The 14617-nt window shown below is 31.9% G+C and overlaps 1 protein-coding gene and 3 long non-coding RNA genes across 4 annotated transcripts; 3 read left to right on the top strand and 1 right to left on the bottom strand.

Annotated features, from left to right (window-relative positions):
• Window positions 1-1400: 1400 nt before the first annotated feature.
• LOC122515198 lies at window positions 1401-2296 on the top strand. The gene is made up of 2 exons (XR_006303232.1): window positions 1401-1469; window positions 2031-2296. It is a non-coding gene; the product is annotated as an uncharacterized LOC122515198 (long non-coding RNA).
• Window positions 2297-2932: 636 nt separating this feature from the next.
• Window positions 2933-5166, top strand: LOC122515196. Its single transcript, XR_006303230.1, has 3 exons — window positions 2933-3165; window positions 4001-4119; window positions 4986-5166. It is a non-coding gene; the product is annotated as an uncharacterized LOC122515196 (long non-coding RNA).
• Window positions 3732-14263, bottom strand: LOC122515195 (protein lethal(2)essential for life-like). Its single transcript, XM_043632438.1, has 3 exons — window positions 13694-14263; window positions 5592-5813; window positions 3732-3878 (listed from the first exon to the last, which is right to left on the bottom strand). Exons 1-3 carry the CDS (start codon window positions 13964-13966, stop codon window positions 3747-3749), a joined length of 627 nt encoding a protein of 208 aa, XP_043488373.1. The 5' UTR covers window positions 13967-14263; the 3' UTR covers window positions 3732-3746.
• LOC122515197 lies at window positions 5677-8673 on the top strand. The gene is made up of 2 exons (XR_006303231.1): window positions 5677-5785; window positions 5899-8673. It is a non-coding gene; the product is annotated as an uncharacterized LOC122515197 (long non-coding RNA).
• Window positions 14264-14617: the final 354 nt, after the last annotated feature.

Raw genomic sequence — 14617 nt, 5'->3', positions numbered from 1 at the left:
CAGCGACCCGAAGATCATAAACTTTTTTTTGTTTTTTTTTACGACTCTTTATATCACAGAGATTTATTTCTTTTTCTTTAATAATCTCATTAATCATTTCGTTCTATACTTAATTTATAATTTATATAATTTTCGTACGATATTCTATCGGATAATTCGTTGAAAATTTTATTAATTTAATTTAATATAGATTATATTGTACTTTCAGAATTTATTTATCGTCGACAAAAAAATTCGTTCGATTTGTCTTCGTACATAAATTTTAATATAAAATAATAACCGCAGTGAAAAATTGAAAAAAGGGGGTTTTATTATTTTTAAATTATTGAAATAATTTGACCGGGATTTCTTTAATTATGTTCTATGAAGTTGATTCTTCGTGCATAACCGTTGAAACTCATGCAGTTAAAACATGTAAGACACACGCAACGATAATTTTCTATCCTACATTCTATATTTAGGAAGACTTCACGGTGTTCTACAAACGAGTCTGGTACTTTAAGCGTTATCACAATCTGCTACGAAAATATATTTTTTTATTTTTTCTTCTCTGTTCATAATCTTAATCTTTAAGGATTTATATTCTTTGTTTGCATAACTTATCGTCGACTATTTAAACGTTTCGATTAAACATAAAAGAAACGTTAAAATAACAACAATACTCCAATAAACAATTTAACAATCCTTTCATTTATAACAATATTCACCTAACCCGACGTTGTGCACTTCCGTTCGTGGGAAATTTTTTTTTTTTAAGTCTCTTGAATCTTTTCATGCACAAACGAGTTCTTCGAACTCTTACATCTCATTATGCATAACAATAAGAATACGAGAATATATACACTTCGTTACTTTTATTCCCACACCAACGAAATTGCATCGAATTATTTATACAAATCAATTTATTTATTAACTTAAACGAATCTTTTTTTTTTCAGATTATTCGTTTAAATTATTATTTGTTTTATTAAATAAATATCGAATGCACAACGTAGGTCAACTGATCAACCTGTGATAATTTATTATTGACCATGATAAATAAGAAAATAAATATACTTTAAATAGTATAATTAAAAAATAGAATATAGATATTCTTTAAAAAGAAAAAAAAATATTATTACAACGTAGTAAACATGGCCGACCTTGAACGCGCCTATCACATTCGAGATACCTAAAAATAACGTTTGCATTACGGATTCCGTTAAAAAACAACGTGCGATAAAAAGGTCGCGTGTAGTAGTAGCAGCAAAGTTTTTTCTACGCATCTATCGAAGGTCATTTTAGGATGTACTACGCAGTTTAAATTCAGTGTTACGGTTAACATTCGTTTCGAAGGGAAAGGGAATCGAGTTCTCTCCCCTCTTTCTCTTTTCTCATCCTGTTTATCCTCTCAGGTCATTCTTTACGGTTTCGAATGTGTACGTGTGTGTGTGTATCGATGTGAAGCAGCTGTGCGTGGCTATGTATATGTGTGTTTGTTGCTTTGTATGATGTTACTGTGTGAACTCAACATTATTTCTTTCTTATATCAAACTGAACTCGTTCTTTTTATCTATCATAACATATCGTACGGTATTTCTATTTTCTATATTCGTTCGTATTATTTTTCATTGGATTATCCGTTTATTATGAAAAATATGACATCTTTTTGGATACTTTGATAATCAAATTAAAATTCGCGATATTATTTTCCGTTTGTTTAATCATTTTCATTTGGAAAAACAATTACTGTATCGTATTTATTATATTTTATAATATTGTATTGTTATTTAAAATGTATAAACATTTTTGTTATCCGTGAACAAGACTTTTACATGAAATCTCGAATTTTCTAGAATACTTCTAGAAAGGCATGAATTTTATTTATTACCTATTAAAACAATTTGTACAATGTAATGTTATACGGTTTATTCAACTCGAAAAATAATATTTTTTCCTTTTTTCATTCGCATTTAGTGAAAGCGAGAAGTTTGAAATGTTTTTTTTCGAAATGTTGACGAAAAAATCAAACATATGTTTGTCGTTTTTAGGTTATCCATTAGAAGATACGTTGAATAAAACAAAAATCGTATCGTATTTATTGATCAAACGTTATTTCGACGAAAGAAAAAAAGAAATGAAAATGTATTATTAAATCGAAGATCATTCTAGAAGCGTAGTAAAACGTCCTTCGAGAAAGGGAACTGCGTAGTTCTCGGTTTCGCCCTTTTTTAGGCTACGTGGAAACTACGCATTGGTTTTTGGCCCTGGTCACGTGAACAGTCGAAAGAAAGAAAGAAAATAACGTGAGAGAAAATGAAAGAGAGATAGAGAGAGACAGAAATAAATAAAATCAGAAAGAAAAAGAAAAAGATAAAGAGAGGAAGGTTACAGAAAGCAAGACGCAAAATATTATCTCACGAACCGAGTGGGTCATACTTGTGTCGTGTTTCATGTATATATATATATATATCTCTCTCTCTCTCTTAGTCTCTCGGATTCCCACTCAACCGGTTCTACTACACGGTCACATCATATTTGTGATTGTGTGAGTTCACGTCTAAACCGGTTTTAATTTTGTATTAGTAACGTATATGTACATTCCTCCGAACAAAGTGTGAGATACGTTATGGTGGGGTTCGGAGTAGCGAACGTGCCAGAAATCCTGTCTGCGTTCGACCGATCAATACTACATATTTCCTTGTTTTTCATTAAACTGGGATAATATGAAGAAAATTAATAGTGTAAATTGGTGTCTTTTGAGATACTCTAGGCCAGGGTTGACAAATTATACGATATTTGATTAATTATATAGAAGATATTTGGAATAATACGATATTGCGCGTTAGGAATAACACGGACAAACAAAGTGTTTGGTGCACAGCGCCGTGCAGCGGCTGAAATTTCTCGAATGTTCGATGCCCGGGACTCGTCAGCTATATAAACCCGGCGAGTTCTACCGGCTGGGCGCATTCGTTAACAGACCTTCGTTCAGTTAGGATACTGAATACTTCAGGAAACCTTCCCAAACCCCCACCTCCCCCATCGAGGGACGAGTCGGAACCTTCACCGGCTATCAACCCTTTCGCTTTTTATTTTGTTCGTGGTCGTCCAAGGCCTACGGGACAACACCAATCGTTAAAATGTAGACGTGCCGGGCATCGCTGCGGAGCGCGACAGTAAACCGTAAGTTATTATATTTATTTCATTATTATATAATTATTCTCTAATATTATTATTATTATTTTTATTTTTTAATTTTCTTAGGTATATATTTTTTCGAAAATTCTATAAGTTTATTATCTTCAATATGGAAAATATCTGTCTGATCATTGGAACAGAATATTAGTACTCTAAGTGTATGTGTGTGTTTCTATTGTGGAATGTTTTTGTGAGAGAATGGGTGAATGATCTTTTAAGAGTGCAAGAATGTTTTATAGTTAAGAAATAGAAATATTACTGTAAATGAATTTACACATTGAGAACGAGGATTCATTGGTTGGTTGTTGATCGTAACATTTGATTTTATTTTTGTACGTATACCAATCTGTGTCATCGTTTTCATAGTGATTTATGGGTTGGCATATATGAGACTCGATGAATTTTTACAATTGATAATTTTATAAATATTAGATATTTAACTAAATATTTTTATTACATCGTATACTTGAATACACTTACATACATACATATATATATATATATAATATACAAAATTATTATACATGGATGAAATTTATTAATTGATAATCATCGTTCGTCTGTTATTATTCCGTTTCGTTTTTCTTTTCGGTTTCAACTTGAGTTTCGATTTTGGTTTCAACCGGCAAGGTTTTTTCAGCAGGCAAACCGGTTTTAACGATGTTTATGATCCTTTCGGTTCCAGTGGGTTCGGGCTTCTGAAAATAAAAAGGAAAAGGAAAAAGAATAATAAATAATTAAACAAATTTAATTAAAATTGCATTAGTTCTGATTTCTTCTTCTTATTTGTATGAGTTATCACAAATGTTTCTTTTTTTAGTGAACCCTACGGGGTCGGTGCTTGAACAATCCGTACGCAACGAAAACTGGTCCGATTAGGCTATGAAATTCTGTCAAATTTCATACAAGTTCATGAAGAATAATACCTCTGAATAATAGGTAAGCGGTCGATTGTATCGAGAATTTACAGATAAATGTATATATATATATATTTTTTTTTTCTTTTCTAAACATAACGTATATATTAAAAACCGGTGTCGCTACTAACTAATTCGGAGTTGCGCAAATTTTCGAGATTAGAACAAATAATATAAATAGAAAAGAGAAAGGAAAAATCAAAATTACGAAATATTAAATCCGTCGATTCGTTCGATTCGAACACGTCAGCCTAAGTGTTTCGAAACAATCGAATAGTAGGATGATTTATAAATTATGTTAATATATGAGAAATTAAAAAAACATGAGGAAACGTAAATATATATTTGAGCTCTTTAAACGTTTGAGTTACGTAGCGTCACTTTAAATATACAAAATTGGTACTAACGTATATCATTTTATAATATGTGTTTAACGGTCACAAACAATGGTTAGAAATTATTTATTGAAAAATAATTAATTAAAGCCATAAATTAATTAGAGAGACGAGAAGGAGGAGGCACTCGCGAATCGGTTGCTCTTCGTTTTATACTTTTTAAGTTAATTAAAAATCGATTTGATATAAAAAAACAAACACCCCACCTGTACCGGTGATAATTCTCAGTAGAAAAAAAAGTAAAAAAAGATATTGATCAAAATTTCGATTAATAAAAAAAAACGAAGCGCTAAGATGCAACGAGCGTTTCACTCGCAATCTCGAAAAAAAATTCATTAACAGACCGAGAACAAACACACCAACACACGCACAACCTTAATCAAAAAATCCAAAAATTCGTAAACCAATAACAAAACATATTCATTCGTTTGATCGAAGTTGTTCAAATCTTCGAAGTTGTTATAATAAGTTGTATATTCTTTTTATCGTTTAGCTGTGTCGTAAAATTAGAGATCCGCGTGGGCGGCAAAGACAACTCATCAGTAAGAGTAACCTCAATAGCCTAGCAGAAAGTGCAGAAAGAAAAGAGAAGCCCACGGCACACGGTTGGAACGCGGGGGTATTGGATTAAATACAAATTTTATACAAAAATATGCAGAAAGTAAGTTAAGAAAGAAAGAAAGAAAGAAAGAGAGAATTAAAGCAAGCACAAAAAGGAAACAACAAACAGAGAAATAAAATAGAAATCGAGAGGGACAGAGAAGGAGGTGGTGGCGGTGGTGGTAGGAGGTAGGTGGGTGGGGTGGCGTTGTCCCTCTCGTTTTGTTCATTCACGATTTTTCGTGAATGTGCAGGTATAGCAGCGCAGCAGGGTGGAATACAATCATCCCACACGTTGTATTATTCTACTGAGCAGCGAATTCCGAGTATATTTTAAAAAACAAACAAACAAACAAACAAACAAAAGAAACAAACAACTTTTCTGTTGGATTCGTTTTAACGATAGGAACGAGGAATAGTAACGGGAGGGTAAAAACGAAATAGAAAGGGGAAGAAAAGAAATAAAAGAAGGAAAAAGGTGTTGTATGGGTTTTTTTACCTTTCTCGGTGCAGTTATGGTTAAAACACCGTCCGAGGAAAGCGTCGAGGTTACATTGATCGCATCGTAATCATTCGGCAGGATATATCTTCGTACAAATTGTCTGCTGATAAATCCATGCTCGTCTTGTCTTTCCTCGTGTTTGGCTTCTACAACTACGTTCTTATCGACCGTCTTCACCGTGATCTCGTCAGGTGAAAATTGCTGAACGTCCAGTATTACCTGTAAAACATTTTAAACGATCCAATGAATCGTAACGCAAAGGCCGGAATTAACTAATGAATTTACATGAATCATTTTTTTTTAGTTATTTCCGATGTAACGCGATAGAAAGAGGAAGAGAACATATATACGTATGGTGGTGTTTGATTTGTAAACGCCCTTATGGTGTGTTCTCTTAGTAAGGGCACATGAAACTCCACGTCCGTAAAAGCTTCTATCTTTTATTTTTATCTTCGATATATTATTTGAAATAGAAACGGGGGATATATATATAATAAAACAATAAAGAAAGAAAAAGAAAGAAAAGAAAAAAGGAACGAGATACAAGGGAGCGCATTTCTCTGCATTTTTTCTTTTTCCTTTTTTTCTTTACATCGAAGATTTCGGAAACGACGTTTTCCGATCATTCTTGCACTCTCGTTTTTAATGAAATCAATGACAGGGTTCCCAATTGCGTTGGATCTTGTTGGAGGTAATAATTTTGATTGAAAAATCAGTTTCATTTGAGAAATGAAATAAGGAAAAACGATTGTTTATTAAAAATTCAAATCGATCATGTAGGAAAACGTTTGATTTGATCCGTATAGGAAGAGACGAAGAAGATAAAATAAAAAAACCATTGCGGAGATTTCAGAATCTGCAGGAATTTTCATGTAAAAAACAACAACAAAGAAGAACACAAATTTTCTTTTCCTCCCTTTGACATTTTTTTTTCTTTCTCTGACTCGCTCTTAAAAATCCTGGATTGTTTCGTATAAGATCGTACAACAAAAGATAGCCGGGAAGATGTAGTTACCAGGTTCACCTACTTGTTGTGGAATTGTTCTTTTCTCATATTTAACAAATGCCCACTTAAGAGAGAGCACACATACAAGTAGGTGGTGATTATTATTCGAAAAAGAGAAAAAAACGCGTTTCAGTGCGATCGATGCTTTATTTTAATATTTAGCTTGCTTCAATTCTTATTCTCAGCAGTCGAGAATTTACAACGATTATTATTATTAAAAAAAAACAAACAAAAATGCATTCTTATTATTAATCTATTGAATTATATAATTGAGATATAGAGCAGGATATAAAATTTGATATTAAGAATAGAGATACGAGAAAGAACCATAACTGCAGTTTTGTTTTTTTTTTTTTTTAATCGGCCCGCTCTAAGAGCGTGGACCGATAAAAAAAAGTAACCCTAATCAACGTCAAACGTATCGTCGTAATTAATAATAATCGTCTTAACGATCGTACTTTTTCCGTGAAAACTCTTTTTCGTAAACGGTAGGAGAATATAAGAAAAAAATAAAAAAAAAAAACAAATAAAAAGGAAAACAAAATATTATTTATGAGAGAGGATTCGGTATTTTGTGGTACGATTCCCCCCCGTCGTTGATAAATTCAAAGTCTTTATTTTTGTAAAAGAGAAAGTTTATACAGAATAAACCGTGAACTTAGGAAAACGAAAAAAGAAAGAAGAAGAAGAAGAAAAGAAGATAAGAGGTCGTTTAAAAAACCACATTTTAACGAAACCCACCCTGCTTTAGGGTGGTGGGTGGCCCCCTCTCTTTGAAGAGGGGGGTGTGACGTTTCTTCGTCTCCGTAATTAACTCCAGAATTGCATTTCCAGGTTTCGGTTTTATTCTCCAACAAGACTGATACGCGAATTATATATATATATATAAATATATATAATTAGATCGCGGCGTTTTCTTTCATTCTTTTTTCTCTATTTTTTTTTTTAATACTTCGTCGTATTTGTTTCGTCGCATTGGTTGTTCGTTAAACGCGAACGTAATAAACTTGATACCAATTTTAAATGAGAAAAAACAACAGGATTATTGCGTTCTATTTTCCGAGAATTGTTAACTTAGATGGAACAAAACCGTAATGCGATATAAAATCATTTCAAATACGTCGAACTGAAAATTCATACGAGAGAAAAATAATATAAATGGTGTTTTAGAAAGAAAGAAAGAAAGAAAGAAAGAAAGAAAGAAAAAAAGAAAGAGATCATTGCGACTCTTTTAATATCTGTGATTACGCGATTAATGACCGCGTTAACTACAAACAAACAAACAAACAAACAAACAAACAAAGAGAATTAATAAATAAATAATTAAATAAAAAAAGATAAGAAGGAATCGTAAGAGTCGAGAACCGCTGTGGTGTATATCCAACGATTTTTTGTCGCATATTGTCTTCTCGATAAATACATATACACTTTACATCCCCCATTTACCCACGCACACGTCCCATCCCCCATACAAACATATTTAAATATATGTATTATACACAGGACAAACATATACACATACATATATATATCGTTTCGTCTCAGGAACACTTTAGATACCTGTCTAATTTCGTCTAGAATCGAGTCCCCCTTCCCCTCTCCCCCCACTCATTAATGGGAGGGGGGTCGATCTCGATAGTTCAGGGAGAAAAACTCGAACGACAACGGCAACAACCAGTGCTCGATTATTGATCGAACTTATAAATTCTATCGATAGATCAAAAAAAAAAAAAAACAAGAAAAAAGGAAAAAGATTGTACCCCCCAACGCGCGATGACGACGATATCGATCTGATTATTCATCTTGTTGGGAAAGAAGAAATAACGCTGCTTTTTTCTTTTCCTTTTTTTCTTATTCTTTTGGTTTTTTCCATCTAATAACCTAATCCAATTTCCTTATTCGCGAATGTACGATATATCAGATTTGCGCGTGATTTCTTGAACGCGGCTATAATTAACGATTGAGATTTAACAGGTCGCGTCGTTTAATAATTTGCGAAGAGGAAATGGGAGTTTTATATTGCTGAAGAAAAAGAAATAACAACGATGATATAATGATGATGATGATGATGAAGAAGATGAGAAAGGGTCGTAAAAGAAACGTCAAAGATTGCAGTAGTAGTAGCAGTGATAGTGGTGATGGTGGTTTTAATAGCAGCAGCAACAGCAGCAGATGTGGTAGCGATGGTAGAAGAGAAAGAATTAATAGTTCCGGTTGTATTAATAACAGAAAAGAACAATTTCCGGGTCTTTTGATGTTCCAGATATTTCCTACCTTTCGTTAACCCATCATCCATCAATCTATCCATCCATCCATCCATCCATTCATCGTACCGTCATCCCAACGCGTCTCATCTTTTTACTTAATATTTTATATAATTATTTCCTTGCGTTTCATTTTTTGAAACATTATTATTATTATTTTTCTTCTTCTTCTTCTCTCTTATATTATATATTAAATAAGAGTTAAAATATTTCGCGTGTGATTATTTAATTAATATTAATTCTATAGAAATAATAATAATAAACGGACGAAAATCAATCGTTGTTCATTAAATCGCATAATAATCTTTTTCAAATCGTAGATCTAAAGTTTGATACAATTTTGATCACCCGGTGAAGGTTTTCGTCTTCTCCTTATAGGTTTTTCCTATTCTTTTCTTTTTTCCCCCTCCCCTTTCTCCCTTTTTCCTCTTCTCCCTTTTCCCTTTCGAAAATTTTGCCTATCCTATCCTATCCCATCCCTTTTTATCCTAATTATTATTCCATTTTCCTAAAGTTATCCATTTATATTAGTTTTCCATTTAATATTTACAAACCTTACGAATGCGACAAACTATTTTAATCCCTTTTTAAACGCGATTCCGATTAAAAACTAATCTGATTCCTAGAAATATTTATAAAGTCTACATATTCTATGTATATTTAAATACGATTTATATCGATAATATATATATATATATATATATAAATATATATACACCGTTGTTCTTTCTTTTTCAGAATATTATTAATAATAATAATAATAATATAAAAAGCAAACGGAAAAAAAAAATAAGAAAATAAATAAAAAATACAAAAGAGAGATATAAACCGAGGATAATATACTCCGTAGTTTCTATGCCTTTTTTTTATACTTCAGATAACAAAACGAGAAGGATAATCACTTTAATCTGTAAAATCTCAGTTCAGAAATTTTTGATAGGAAAAAGAAGATAAAAGAAATAAATAAAAAAAAAAACAACGAACAACAAGAAGAAAAAAAGAAAGAAAGAAAGAAAAAAAAAGCAGCGATAATATTTATTGTTTTATCTTTTTTTTCAATATTTTTCATTCTTTCATTTTCTATATATTTAATCTTCATTAATATTTTTTTCGTTTTAATTTTCTATTCTTATTATACTTGGATACACGCGAGTTATAGAATAAATTTAGGGGGCGTATATTTATATATATTAAACTATTTTGCGTTTAATCGATTAATAAAAAAGTAAAGTGCTAACCGTACATAGAAGAAAACGTAATTAATTGAAAAAATCTACGAGATCATTTAAATAATATCATTAATTTCGATACATTAATTGTAGTATAATCTACGATTTTATATGCTATCTGTAGGATGATGTATAACACCCAAGCCATTTGATATTTTCAAAGTTGTTTAAACAAATATTTCTGTGTGCGTATGTGTGTGTGTGGTAATTGTGTCGTTGTAAAGCTTTCGAGTAGAAACCATAATCTTCTCTACTATCTGCTTCTTAGAATTAACGATATTTTTTAATTAAATGTCGATAAGATAGTGGAACAACAATTTATTCTAACTCGATATAACAACAACAACAATAACAACAACAACAACAACAACAACAACAGCACCTTACGAGAGAAGAATAATAAATTAATATATTAAAAAAGAAAAACGAACAAACATCAGAATTGCAATTTTAGCAAGAATCGAATAAAACGAGTTACGTGAACCGCGTAAGTTGAAAGGTTTTAAAATAATTTCATTTCAACTGACGAAACGAAAGAGAGGGGTGGGGAGGGGAGGTTGATTTCGATCACTGATCAAACCTCTTTCTTTATCAGTTTTATCAAAGCTTCGAAAAGAACAACTACGAGTACATTTATTCTGCTTGAGGTAAAAATACGTAAATGAAAATCATAAATATATATGTGGGATGCGAGCACCTCCAAGCCAAATACTTGAATAGGCATTCGTGAGGAGATTGGACGGTGGGCCCTGGATAGCTCAATTGGTTAAAGAGCAGTCGCCCGGAAAGCGGAAGATCCGGGTTCGAGTCCCGGTCCAGTCTGTCCAGCGGCCCAATTTTTTCACGAATCCTATAAATTGGGGGGCTCGTCCGGGATGGAGGTTTGCTTTGTGTCACACTTCTACGACCGTGCAATAATTTGTGAAAAATAATTAAAAGTTGAACATCTATGAAAGAGAGGTTAGGCCGACATAAGACGTACAGTGGCGACGTGAACGGTTAGCTTGGAAACTAGGGAAGAGGTGTTCCATCCTCGTGTAAGGTATACAGCATTAGTTAAAGTCTGTATTAAAGATCGGGGTTGTATTGGGAATAGCATCCTCGTGTAAGTTATACAGCATTAGTTGAAGCCTGTATTAAAGATCGGGGTTGTATTGGGAATAGCATCCTCGTGTAAGTTATACAGCATTAATTGAAGCCTGTATTAAAGCTCGGGGTTGTATTGGGAATAGCATCCTCGTGTAAGGTATACAGCATTTGTTAAAGGCCTGTATTAAAGATCGAGGTTGGGAACAGTGGTTTGTCGATTCGTTCGAAAAGATCTAATGACGAACATTCGGGGTCGAATGTAAAGTTGCAGGGGGGTAGAGTGTGGGATGCGAGCACCTCCAGGCCAAACACTTAAATAGGCATTCGTGAGGAGATTGGACGGTGGGCCCTGGATAGCTCAATGGTTAAGAGCAGTCGCCCGGAAAGCGGAAGATCCGGGTTCGAGTCCCGGTCCAGTCTGTCCAACAGCCCAATTTTTTCACGAATCCTATATATATATATAGAAATTGCAATTTAATCTTGCAACAAATTCTAAGCAGAATTCATCGAGACTCTCGTTTGACGAAGAAAAAATATCGCTTATAACGGGTGTGTTAAAAAAACTAACAACAGGGAGATAATTTAAACGGGGGACAAAAAAATAGAAAGAAACGTTTTATCCAGCGTCAATAACATCGACGTGCGTTAAATCAACGAGACACACGAACATTTAATATAATTTTATAACAAACATTATTGAACGAGTGCTACTTTTTTTTTGTTTTAAACTTTGTCATAATCTTAGCATAGTTTTCGCAAAACGCGATTTTACTTCGAGTAAAAGATACAACACACAGTTTGATTTAGATTAAAAATATATTTCAATTAAAAAAGTTGTGAGTTTGGGGAACGCGGTTTTTTAAAACATCGATTTTTTATCCCTTTTTTTTTCTTTATTGAAAGTATATTCATTCTAATAGGAGAAAGTATAATTTGAGAAAAAAGAATAGCATAAAACTAAAATAAATTAGTTGTCCCGGCTGTCCCACGGCTTTCAAATTATTATGAAAGTCGTGGGATAGTCGTCGACATATTTACATCCGTTATTGAATTTATTAATAAACTTCGTTTAAATCTAAAATTAAAATGATGAATAAAATCAAAAATTAGAATGTCGAAAATAATATATGTAATATATTGCATACGATTCTCAAAATAAACGATTTGAAATTTGATCCGACGTTTTTCCTTACAACTTTTGCATAAGCGCGCGATTAGGTGATTAATTATATTAATATTAATAATAATAATAATAATAATAATATAAAAAAGGGAAAAATGTTTTTCAAAAACAATTTAAGGTATAAAGAAAATTCTTATTAAAACCAGGTGTCGATGAAAAGTGTGATAGAATTACGAATAATTTAAAAGTGCTTTCGAATGCTTCATACATTTTTGTAAAATATAGCGTTTGTTTAATTTTTTTCTTTTTCCTTTAGTTTTCTTCAATTTTACGAATTAATTTTCTCATAGATTATTAGTTTATAAGATTTTACGAGAACATGAACTAGGATAAAACTTTAGGATACGTAGACTGGTATTGTTAATGATAATATTATAAAAGAAAAAGAAAGAAAGAAAGAGAGAGAGAGAGAGTAAAGAAAAGTTTAAATCAAAAGTATTAAGGTATCCCCTTTTGTCGCTAATTTCAAATCAATGAAAAAATTTAAAACATATTATTGCTAGTAGGGTTTAACTTAAATATTTCTTTTCGTTCGATCCCTCTTCCTTTACAGAATCCTATATAAATTTAATTATGTTTAAATTAATAGGATTCTGTAAAGGAAGAGGGATCGATTTAAAAAAAAAAAAAAAAAAAAAAACGGTTGTGATCCCAGTATTTTCGTTATAATTGAAATATTATTTCAATTAATAATTATTATAATTAGTGCTTCGTGGAGATCGGTCATCTATTTTCAATTTTTTCTTTTTTCTTTTCGCGTCTTTGTGCCAAATTTTTGTTTGGAGATAATTTAACGCGAATTTGAAACACGAATTGTGATAGAAGAATAAGAAGAATAAAAAGGAAAATATTATTAACAATCGGGAAAGATCGTGCGAAATTATGATTAAAAAGTTAAAACAAATTTATATCGGTATTATCGATCGGTAATGAAGAAATAGGTGTCTTGCGATGAAACTGAATGCAACAAACGATGGAAGTCGAAGTATAAAAATCCTCAGTGATAATTATTCGTAACACAATTAGGAATAAAATATATTAAGAATAAATTAAGAATATCGTTAACTAATAATTCCGATGAACAACGCTATTTCCAACTACGAGGAATCGAATAGTCGAATGAAACTCTCGAATCGTCATTAAAATCTACGAACCAAAAATAATTAATAACAACACCGTATAATAACCAAATTGTGCTTGGGAATTTAAACGAACGACGAAAACGAAGAATTGCGAATATAAAAATAAAAATACGAGCAAAGAGTGGTGTGAAAGATATGTGTCAGAATGAAATATTCAAATTGAAATAATGAAATTGATCCCGATACCTGAAAGTTATCTTTCTCCATTTTGATAGTACTCGAGCCACCAGAATTTTGTCGTGTCACTGTCCTCCATGGTCGGTAGTAGGTACTGTTGTTGCCCAATAGTGATCGAAATGGTGTAGGATGATGAAATGGTCGATTTATACCGAGATCGGAAAATTCTGTGACCAAATCGTTTCTATTCAATCCTCTACCAAAATATTGGTCCCAAATCCGTGAAACTGGACGATCCATATCTTCCCACCAATCACGAAACACGAGCGGTACTATGGACATTTTTCTGCGAACATATATAGACAACAATAAAAAATAAGGATAAAAAAGGGGTGATTATAATATTGCAACTCGGTAATAGTGCATTTAAGGATAGTGCATACGAATAGGTTTAGTTTCAAAAGAGACATCAAATTCTTAAAGGGCATCCCTTAAGCTCAGCCTCTAAACACATTTATATGATTGATGACGTAGTGACATGATTAATCTAAAAAAAAAGAAAAAAGAACAAAAAAAAAATTAATTAGAATTTAAAGACAAGGAATATGCACTTACACATTTTACAAGAAAAGAATGGAAAAATTTAAGAAAAAGAAAATAAAAAAAAAAAATAAAAAAGAGTAAAAAATCTTAAAAAAAAAAAACAAACAAAAAAATTAAAACTTGACGGTCTTATAATTTATATTATTGTTACTATTATTATTAATATTATTCAGCTCGGAAGGAATTCGATGTTAGTATAATACCAGCCACGTTTTTAAAACCAATTGTTGCAAGAGCACGATTCACGCGTACTACACACATACCACCCTCACACACGTAGCTATTGAATCACACATGCATTGATATCCAAAAGAGTTTTTTGAATAAAACTAAGATGATAGGAAAAAAGAGACAAGCCCAGTAAAGAAATAAAATAATTGAAACGTATGT

Source organism: Polistes fuscatus, unplaced genomic scaffold (genome assembly GCF_010416935.1).
Source record: "Polistes fuscatus isolate 324 unplaced genomic scaffold, CU_Pfus_HIC Scaffold17, whole genome shotgun sequence".
Lineage (NCBI taxonomy): Eukaryota > Metazoa > Arthropoda > Insecta > Hymenoptera > Vespidae > Polistes > Polistes fuscatus.
The sequence above is the reverse complement of the archived record's forward strand: the minus strand, read 5'-3'. Positions and strand labels throughout refer to the sequence as shown.

What these genes read in the sequence shown, in the direction of transcription:
- LOC122515195 (XM_043632438.1), bottom strand. Translation starts at nt 13,966, where the DNA reads ATGTCCATAGTACCGCTCGTGTTTCGTGATTGGTGGGAAGATATGGAT. An exon ending in TGGAGAAAGATAACTTTCAG is followed by an intron (nt 5,814 to 13,693) that starts GTATCGGGATCA and finishes AATGTTTTACAG; the next exon opens with GTAATACTGGACGTTCAGCA. An exon ending in CCATAACTGCACCGAGAAAG is followed by an intron (nt 3,879 to 5,591) that starts GTAAAAAAACCC and finishes TTTTATTTTCAG; the next exon opens with AAGCCCGAACCCACTGGAAC.